The sequence below is a fragment of the Aphanomyces astaci genome (genome assembly GCF_000520075.1).
Source record: "Aphanomyces astaci strain APO3 unplaced genomic scaffold supercont1.46, whole genome shotgun sequence".
NCBI classification, from domain to species: Eukaryota; Oomycota; class Saprolegniomycetes; order Saprolegniales; family Verrucalvaceae; genus Aphanomyces; species Aphanomyces astaci.
The window spans coordinates 247,874-258,287 of record NW_009798309.1 but is presented as its reverse complement, the minus strand read 5'-3'; the positions used below and the strand labels follow the sequence as shown (position 1 = coordinate 258,287).

General features: G+C 50.5%; 3 protein-coding genes across 3 annotated transcripts; all 3 read left to right on the top strand.

Annotated features, from left to right (window-relative positions):
* Positions 1 to 1,205: 1,205 nt before the first annotated feature.
* H257_13217 (hypothetical protein) lies at positions 1,206 to 2,282 on the top strand (the record flags this gene model as incomplete). The annotated part of the gene is made up of 1 exon (XM_009840684.1): positions 1,206 to 2,282. The coding sequence occupies one exon, from the start codon at positions 1,206 to 1,208 to the stop codon at positions 2,280 to 2,282; it is 1,077 nt and encodes a 358-aa protein (XP_009838986.1).
* A 2,041-nt stretch (positions 2,283 to 4,323) lies between these two features.
* H257_13216 (hypothetical protein) lies at positions 4,324 to 6,715 on the top strand (the record flags this gene model as incomplete). Its single annotated transcript, XM_009840683.1, has 6 exons — positions 4,324 to 4,395; positions 4,723 to 4,868; positions 4,961 to 5,310; positions 5,392 to 5,777; positions 5,823 to 5,883; positions 6,399 to 6,715. 6 exons carry the CDS (start codon positions 4,324 to 4,326, stop codon positions 6,713 to 6,715), a joined length of 1,332 nt encoding a protein of 443 aa, XP_009838985.1.
* A 78-nt stretch (positions 6,716 to 6,793) lies between these two features.
* Positions 6,794 to 9,306, top strand: H257_13215 (hypothetical protein; the record flags this gene model as incomplete). Its single annotated transcript, XM_009840682.1, has 7 exons — positions 6,794 to 6,927; positions 6,974 to 7,099; positions 7,648 to 7,946; positions 8,376 to 8,551; positions 8,694 to 8,851; positions 8,922 to 9,080; positions 9,213 to 9,306. 7 exons carry the CDS (start codon positions 6,794 to 6,796, stop codon positions 9,304 to 9,306), a joined length of 1,146 nt encoding a protein of 381 aa, XP_009838984.1.
* Between the last annotated feature and the right edge of the window lie 1,108 nt (positions 9,307 to 10,414).

The window sequence follows — 10,414 nt, the reverse complement described above, 5'->3', positions numbered from 1 at the left end:
CCTCCTGCCATACAAAACACACGTTATTTCTGGCACATAGTCAAATCAAGTGTAAATTCAAAACAACTCATTTCAGCTAGGGGTTAAGAGCATCTCAGTGGTTAGCGCTAGCGAACCACTGGTGATGCAGCTTAACCCCGGGAATAGCATTTTATGTAAGCGCAAGGGGTTCAGGGGTTCCGGGGTTATAGGGGCCTTTGGTAAAAATGATTACGTAACAACAGTACTACTGTTGCAGCGAGGGAATTGTTCCAAGTTTCGTCCATAGATCGAGTTTCGTTCGTCTCGTAATTAACATTCAGAGTACGTGTCACATTTAGACTTGGGTATGCAGATACTGTACCATCATTTGTTATAAGCATCAATCACCCAACCACGTCTCCAACGCTGAGTATGTACTTATTTCTAGTACGTACTAGTACAGCCTCCTCATGAGTGAGCCCCTATTGCTCTTTGAGTGGATGTATTGGCGACATCGGCCTAATGTAACGTCCAAGTAACAAGCAGTAATTTCAATGCTTAGGGAATACCAGAGTAGTAAACTGTATCACATCGAGACGCTTTGAGCTGTGTACTTGGTTGAGTTTGGTTAATTTGTGTCGCCCCGTGCATTAATACTAACTCATGGTACAATGTACGGTAGTACGATCCATTATCAGGTTGTTATGTGATTGATGTAAATACATCAACAGCTGTATCAACAGGGAACGTTCGACAGTATTAGTACGTACTGTACTCGTACTTTACAATCGTGTTCCTCCTTAGCAGCATCACTACAGTAGAACTGTACAATTAACTGTACTGGTACTGTATGTACAGCACTTTAACCTTGAATTGTGATGAACACCCCCTTTCTATACCATTATACGGGTACATTCATACAACTTAGTACACGTTGACTGGAGCCCAATACATGTAGTACAGTACTTGAATGAATGTTAAGCTTATGTTAATTCGAGTCCAAAATACATAGTACGAGTATGAAATACCGAGCATCAACACGTTCCATGGACTGACATTCCGTTATTTGTTGCTCAGATTCACCAAATCATGCTACTACCGTGAGTGGCCGGGCCGGACAGGAGCTACTGATACAGTCAGCTCAGATTAGCTTAAAGGGTATCTATCATCGTCGCGGATGACTTTCTGAGCTCGGGCTGCTTGGACTTTTCGCTCAGATTTCATTTTTGAATTTGCCACTTGCCATGAACGTTCTGTTTGCGTTGTCTGCTCTCTTCGCTGCCTCCACGACCGTTGTCGCCCAACAAGAAATTGTCGGCGGCACGGAAGCTGCGATTGGCCAGCACTTGTACGTGACTGGTTATCGCCGGACCGAGACGGGGGCTGCTTCGTGTGGATCCAGTTTGATCGCCCCCAACGTCGTCTTGACCGCCGCCCACTGCATCGGAAGTCTCAACTTTGTGTCGATCGGGTCGCACTACAGAAGCGGCACCAAAGACGGTGAGCGCATCAAGGTGAAGCAAGCGATCAAGCACCCCAAGTACAACGCCGCCACCACGAGCCATGATTTTGCCATCTTGATCTTGGAAAAACCGTCCAAGTTCCCTCCGGTCGAGGTCTCGTTTGACACGGTGGCGCCTGGCACCCCCACGATTGTGCGCGGGTGGGGCCGTACGTCTTCGGGCGGAGTGACTTCTGAAGTGCTGCTGGAAGTCGGCGTGGATTCCATCAGCAACGACCAATGCGCCAAGCTGTTGACCGGATACACCGTGAATGAAGCCATGCTGTGTGCGGGCGGCAAGTTGGGCGAAGATTCGTGCCAAGGCGACTCTGGTGGACCGTTGACGGTGGAAACCAACGGAACTGCCAAGTTGGTGGGAGTGGTCAGCTGGGGCATCGGATGTGCCCAGCAGGACAAGCCTGGTGTGTATAGTCGCATCTCCATCGCCCGCGACTTTATTGAACCCTTCATCACCACGTCCCCCACCGCTGTCCCCATTACGACCAAGGCTCCTACTGTGCCCCCCACGACTGCTCCTACCGCAGCCCCTATCACCAGCAATGCCCCTACCACCAGCAACGTCCCTACTGCAGCCCCTACCGCAGCCCCGATTACCACGAACCCTACTGTGGCTCCTATTACCACTGCCAAAGTTTCTACGGTGGCCCCCACTGACGCCCCTACGACTGTCTCGCCGTCCAAGTGCGGTGGCTGCTCTAGGTGCTTCTACCCTACGCTGAACCACTGCTTCCCCCCTGCGTACACTCAAACAATCTGTGCCACGTACGCGAGCTTGGGAGCGTACTGGTGCGGCAACTAGTTGTATTACTACGTAGTGCATGTATTGCTGCAGAGTGATAAGTTTTCTGTCAATAAGCTTAATTGTATGTATAACCGAGTTGGTAACTATATCCTGAAACACAGTATAGCACCTTCCAAAGTCGTCCATCTTGCTAACGTTAACGTTATCCTGATCTCCTTTACTTCAGCCTATTTTGTGAGTTACTATTAATAGGACTAAGTACTGTACGTAGTATAGGTTTTATGGACAAATCACAATTCCATGTACAGGCTGTATTAATGCCATCCGACTTCTGTACTAACTAACGTTAACGTTAGTCGACTTTTCCAGTAGGAACCTCCATTAACACATATATTCGCCTAGTTGGAAAAAATAAATTTTCATAGGACTTCCTGCTCACCAACAATAATACTACGGTAAGACAGTCCTCCTAACGTTATATGCAATGTATCCCCTCTAATTTAATATTCATGGTACATGACTGTAGTTTGGACGGCGAAGTCTCAAAACGAATTCCCGCAATCATCATCACGCGAAGCAAGCCGCTGGCTTCAAAATTCATACCAAGGGATGGTCTATTACACGGGTGACTTGGTCGGCACGTGTAATAGGAAGTTGTAATGGGATCCGATTACAACCAAACACACAATTCCCATTGGTAACAAGGCGCCTCCAGAAAGGGCTAACTCCTTGATCGATTTCCTCGCCTTGATGATATTGCTTTTTATAACACGCAGCCGGCTTCGATGGTGCAGACACACGTCCTCAAGCTTATAGTCCCCAATTACGGAGAACCAGTCTCATATCAACTGCTCCATTGGATGAACAAGTTGATGGCACAACGAATGTTTTGAACAACGACGAAGATATGATCCGCGTGTCTTCGAGATGTCGCACCTCAATCGTCGTGCGGATGATATAGCATGGAGTAAAGTTAGAAAGACTGTTCGAAAACATCACTTCCAATGATTTCATCGAACAGTTGAAGGCAGCTTTGCTAAGTTTCGCTTCCACTTGGAGTTCCTATTTGTCAAGCAAGGTAAACGCTCTATTCGCGAGTATAACAACGTTTCGTTGCGTCGTGTGTCTACTACAAGACTTTGCCTCAGATAATCCAAGGTGGCAACAGTCGTGAAAGTTTCCAAGGATTAGGCTGCCGGCATGCAGCATTATTGCACAAATCCTTCGACATTCGAAGATGCTGTCCGCACTCACGCGAGTGGCACCTGCTCTTATTATTGCCTTTTACTTTGGCCCCCCGCTTTGGTCGTCTCATTGTCGCGAGTGGTGATCGCGCGGTTAGGGACACGGGACTCCACAGTAGCCGCGAGGCATCCTAATTAAATATAGGAGGCTACAGTGGGCCTGCTGTTTGATCGTGGTGGCATAACATAAGCAACGGGTCCTGCCTCGGCCAATTTTTCTGCAAGTTTCTTTCACCAGGCATATCATTGGGTACGACTATTTGTTCCGCGTGCACGTCGAAATTATATCCGACGCGCTTCGATTTAACGAAATCGTTCCGTCGATGATGACGCTATCTGGCGCGCTTCACCGCACTCTGACGTGCGTGTGAAGATGTCTGACGGCAATGTTGTCACCTCGCTGAAGGTCCCTGTTGATCTTCCTACGTCGGTCGGATAATTTATCTCCACCGAAAAATTCTATGTCGTCGACCTCGTTGACTGCTTTGACTTGATATTTGGCATGCGATGTTTGAAGAAACACCCACCCTGGATCGATTCGCGATCCAAGACGACGACGCTCAAAATGGCATCCGTCGACCCTTCAACTGACCTAGGCGTGATGAGTAATGAACTCACTCCTTTGCCTGTTTTGGTGACGCATAACGGCGGCGCACCAGGCGTAGTCACGTGTCCCACCACCTGGACTTCGAGGTTGGACACAGTTTCCGTCACGGATGACGATGATACGGACGCCGCCATGGATGGCAATGATATGGTGTCATCACGAGTCTGTCTCTCCAAAGACAAAGTGTACGACATGATATTGACTTGATGCGGGCACCAAGTCACTTGCACGCGACCAAGTCGCGTAAATGGACGAATTGTTTGCCCCACCCAAGAAATCCGGCCACGTGCGGAAAAGCAAGTCCCCGTGTGACGGAGTCGTACCTGGACTTGCGCTGCCAAATGACCTCGTAAAACTGCCGTCACAGAGGTATATTTGTTCGATTGGTCGATTATCTTCGAATTCGACTGTCCTTCCCCAGAGGTCTCTTGACCTTAGATAGTTCACTTATACATTTGCTTAACATTGGATCTACTCCTTGCTTGCTGTGCTCCTGTTGGTAAATCCGAGAGAATCCGGTCCTAAAGTCCGAACCTTCGAAAGTTTGTGCTCTAACCCCTACGACCGTCACAAAATTGGTGGAGAAGAGGGTGACGCTCCTGTCAAACCAAGAAATCCAGCAGACCTGAATGTACAATGGCCTAAGGATCCACCTCCTGTAGAAGTCATCTCAGACGGCACGGATGTTACCTCAGCCGACCCAGCCCTGACCGATATGAGCCTTGACCTCGTGAGCGTGGCTGACGACGAAATCCTACTGAGCTGCAGCTCTGATGAAGAGTGCAAAATTCAGTCTGAACCAGCCCAAAGCACCCCAGTACAAAAACAGCTGAAGCGTGACAGCAACTACCGAATTCAACACCACTCCAACTCACCCGAACAAGAGGCTTGGAGAAACGAACCAAAGCGACGGAAGGCACGGACGAGGCCGTTGAACGTAGCTTGAACACTGCTCATTGCAACCTCACCGGCGTCCTTGACCGCGACAGTGACCTACCCATAGAGCCCCGTAGCTCGTCCGAAGACCTGGTATATACAGACAATGCGATCGAAGCAAGCTTCGATGAATCCATGTCAGACGTTTCCATGCTGACTGAAAACTACGACGAAGAGATGTCGATTGTTCCGTTTACTGCTGCAAGCTCAGCCCCGCATTTTGACTCAGGGGGACGAGTACATCTCGTCCAGCCCAAGATCTGGCTGGGCCTTTGTCAATCCTTGCAACTGGAGTGCAGTCGGAATCAAATTGTCCGTGGCTGAAGTGTCTACCCCACCCCTGGCTTGCCTCTCTTTGCGGAGTCGACTCACGTGGTAGCTACACACACGGTCCAGCTTGACACGAATCGCCAGCTGACTGTAGTATGTCGAGCTTCCGTCGAGAGCTATGAAACCAGTCTGGCCTTGGACCAGACGCGATCACGTTTTGACTCACCTACGATGACTCGTTTGACTCTGCCTGCATCGAGCTTTGCACATGAATCGGCAGTCTACAATCCAGCCTTGCCTTTGGGATTGTCCCCCGTCGTTTGCATGGAGCCGGCGATTGACGAAACCTTTCCTCGCCTAATGAATGTCCAAACCTCGTCGAACCGTCGAAACGAACCCATGGGCGTCGAAGCTAGCTCGAATAAAGTTCCCAGTCAGTCCTCCGGCATGGTGCGTTTGCATCAACTGATCGTGGAACGTCAGCAGCACTTGATGGTAGTTGTATCAATCCTAACTTTTGGTCTGGCTCCTGTCGTACAGAACGACGAGACCATGGGGATCGACTTGCCCGACAAAATTGACGATGCCTCCCATGCATATCGTTCTAAACGACTTTGGTGAAATGGAGACCAACAACAATTCGATCGTGGAAGCTACTACAGCTACGGAAGCGGTCACCAGTTATCCGACCTGTGCAGGTCTCGCAAGTCTAGAATTGCGAGCCTCAATCCTCAGACCATGTTTCTGATCAAGTCCAAACCTTGCGAGCCTCGTCCTTCGAGCACCAAGCCGTTATCACGGCCATTCGAACCGACGGGACGAAACTCTTCGTCAACCGTGTCTGGTAGTCAGCTGCTATCGACGAATTGTCCGCCTCTGTAACCCTGTTGATACGTGACCGAACGGAACCAATCACTGGATCGAGGCGATTCGTCGATCTACCTTGAGCAAAAGGCATTGGACATTTCGGTGAATAGCCTTCGAGATTCTATTTTGGCGGTTTCAGATCCTACGGTAATCCCCCTGAATACCCGTGTCATTTCTAACTGCACCCTTCGTTGCAAAGTCAAGCTTCGGCCATCGCTCAACTTCAGATCGCTCTTCACTCGTACGCAGGTCGCGTCTCCAACGAATTTCAGCATCTCTCGTCTGACGTCCAAGCTCTCAGTTGTCTCTTGCTCGAACAACTCCCTGTAACATCAGCCGTTCCCGACGACACTCGACCCCGCCTCGAAGCGCTTCGCCAGGAAATCCAACTCTTACACGATTGCGGCTCATCCCTCGTCCACGACATGTCCCTTCTGCAAGACCACGTGCTACTTCTCGAAGCACGCATCGATCGACTCAGTCTAGACTTCTCGTCCCGTCTAGCCCAAGCTGAGACCCCTGCACCCGAATCCTCGTCACGACCGGCCTCGACCGGCCTCGACTAGCCTGACTCGCGACTCATCCAAAACATCCCCGGGCTACCCTTTTCAGATACCATCCAAATGAATGCTCTCTTGACCAAAATGTCCAGTAAAGTGGCTGACGTCAAGCAGGCTATCGACACATCTGGACGAGGTTACTGCCAAGCCCCAGGGGTACGCCAAGCCTCGATCCAACTCTTCGGTCTCTACGTCGGCTTCGTCCCGTTCTACCACCAGTGAACGCCCGACTCAACCGGAGTCACCTCATGTACCGCGCCGTAGGTCTCACGTCGAATTTGAAGACCAAGTGACGATGCGACAACTACTCGAGCCATTGACGACGAATCAGACCCAAAAGCTAAAGACGTTCGTCGCGTTGATCGAACGCTCGAACCAAGTCCAGCAAGGGTTTGTCGAGGCCTTGACTCGTCCAACTCAGCCCCCACCCAGAAGTCGCAGCTATTTGGCTTCGCCTACAAGAAAAGGAAGATGCCTTGTTCTCAGGCTGTGAAGTAGCGTGCTGAGTGTGGCAAATTGAGACGAAGCCTGTTCCCGTAGGGTTCGTCTCAGCGCCAAAGCCTCAAGCTTATTTCGTGGGCTTGGACGGGCACTTGGTGGCGGTGGGCCCAGGCTGACCGCAGAGGTGGAAAATCTGACATATTCTCCTGGGTATTGTCCCATATGGCCATAAAAGTTGTAACGCATGCTCTGACGAGGGCATTCCTTAGTTCCGTGGTCGAGGTGGTCACATCGGCCACAGACGTTTTGGTCGCTGACCGTGATTTCGTCGGGTTTCGAAGAGATAACCACCGGGATATGACCAGCGCGAGCGCATCCTGCACCATACATTTGTTTCGGCGTTCTCATCGGGTTCGATTGAAGAGCTGGTTGACCATGAGGCTACATGGCATGAGGAGCATGTGGCTGTTGATACCTCTGTCCATAAGAAGTTGCAGGCTGGATCGCCTTTGGTCACGCTGTGCCATCCCGTCGTCGAACGCCCAAGATCACTGCGAGAACTTCATGAAGCAGCTTGTGGAACAAGCTGACCGTGGTGGTCTGACCGACAACGAACGCAAGTCCCTTCTTGGTCTGAAGCTCTCGGCCGACAAGACTCCCGCTACCCTGAACGCCTGGTGGATCGCTTACTCCAAGACGAAAGGCGGTGACCACGATAGCTTTGTGGACCAGTTAGGCAGTAGCATTCCTCGCGACTATATGGACAACCTGAGCGCTCCATGGCCGAACCCGTCAAGTCCTATGTAATCCGGCTACAAACGATCTTATATTCCCGATCTCTGTTGTTAAGTCGGATTAAGGACTTTCGTCTTTTGTCTATCCTTCAATATTAGACTCGACTCGAACGCCACATCTTTCCCTCGAGCCAGTCTCGATGTATCGATCCCTATCTCCCACCCAGTCGGACTGACTACCGTGACCGAGACGCTTGCCATCCCTCCTCGATCGATTCGTCACATATCATGCCTGGCTGGACAGGATCCCCCCTCAACAAATTCGTTTTCGTGGAACCCCGAACGAATGCGCTGGCCCAGATTGCAGCGGCTTTAGACTGCAAAACGACTCCAATACGGAACTGGTCGAACTGGCAAATGCTTCACATGAACCTCTGACGTTACAAATCAACACACCTCTTGGAACTTGGATGGCGATGACGCTACTACAGACGTTTACCGAGCGTCCACAATCTTCCTGTCCCAATCCGACTCGTTCACGTCGAGACGAGTTTCATTCACGACCAGACAAGTCGAGCCTGCAGCCCATGATTCCTTTGACTCGACTCCACATGGAGCACCCAGGAGGGTCCTCACTCAAATTGGGGCCCCCAACATCGTCTGCCAAGTACAAACGACGACCAGTCTAGCCAATGAATTGCCCATCGACTGGTCCGAATCAAGTCTTAGCATGGACCAACGATAACTCCTCCGAAAGACCTTGATTAAGTTCGCCACATATTTTTGACACGTTCAATACCCTTGGAAAGACTCACATTGTGGAGTTCAGTATCGACACAAGCGATGCGCAAGCGATCCGAAACGCCGCATACCGCTCGTCCAAGGCTAAAAGCGACATCATGGAGGCCGAACTAAACCAGTACCTAGACCTATTCTCTAATCAGTCTGTCCAAGAGCCCCGGGGCCTGTCCCGTTTTCATGATCAAGAAGCTGGACTAATCTATCCGTATTTGTATCGACTACCGCAAGCCGAACAGCGTCACATTCAAGGACGCGTATCCGATGCCCCGTATCGACGACCTTCTGGGCGTACTCGGACGAGACAAACTATTCTCTATCATGGACATCGCGTCTGGATACTGGAACGTCCAGATGATGTCCCCGGGAAGCATTGAGAAGACTGCATTTACATGCAAGTACGAAATTTACTAAATGGCTCGTCATTACTGTAATGCAGTCCCACGCTTCGAGCCTCTCATGGAGCATATCTTGATCGACTATAAGTGTCGAACATGCCTCGTTTTTTTCGACGACTGCATCGTCCTTAGCGAAGAATTCGGTCCACATCTGGTCCCACTCACCCAAGTCTTGGCCAAGTTCAGAAAAGCTGGCTTCAAGCTCAAGATGTCCAAATGCAAATAGGGTCGCTCGTCCGTACCATTCCTGGGACATTTCATTGCGCCTGCTGGTATAATCCCGAACCATGAGAGGTACTGCGAGTCAAACCACTGGAAGGCGTGTCAGAAGTATGTGCCTTACTCGGCCTCGCAAGTTACTTTCAACGATTCGCCCGAGATTTCTCCAAGATCGCAGTGACACTTTCAGCATTGGTCACTGACGAGACATTCGTCTGGGCATGTAATTGCGACGTGCAGTCTCGTCTCACCTCGAATCCTAGCTAACCCAGACTTCGACCAGCCCTTTGATATTTGGGTCGACACCAGTCACATCGCCGTTGGAGCAGTCCTCATACAGAAACAAGACGGCAAGAACCGAGTCATCGCCTATGCGAAACAGTCTCTGTTCAATGCGCAAGTGAAGTTGATTACGAAAGAGATAGGGATATCCAAAATCGAATGCTGGACGCCGTCGTCTGGGCTACGCGCAAGTTCCGTCCTTATATAGACCGTTGATACTTCACAATATACACGGATCACGAAGCTCTGACTTGGCTCTTCAACCAAGGATCTCGCTCGGGCAACCACAAGCTGGCAAGGTAGGCCATGGAAATTCAAGGACTGGACTACACCGTGATTCATCGACCAGGCGAACTCAATGGAGCTGCAAACGGGCTCTCGCGTCTACCAGTATGTCCTATCCAGACGAGAAGTATGAGACATCTGACCAGACAGAACAATATCACACGACGAGTAAGCAACCCAGTCCATCCGAGGCTAACTCTACGCCAATGGAACGGACGGCATCTACCTCAGACCCCCAGCCTATTGAATTGTATGACGACGTGGCCACTCTTCGCCCCGACTGTACTGTACAACGAAAAGGCGAACAACACGTGGATCGTGGCTTTGAGGGCTTTCCTCGACTAAGACGCTTTGCCCTTGGAGCCTTACTTGCTCAAACTGGTCATGCGAAACAATCATCAGTTCGTCGTCCGACAAGGTATCTTCTGCCGATACATCATGTTCAAGACACCCGTTCGAAATCCCGATCTCGTCCTCGTCCCGGTCATACCTACATACACGCTCCTAGAAGAAGTGCTTTATGCTTCCCACACGCCCCCCTTTGCTGG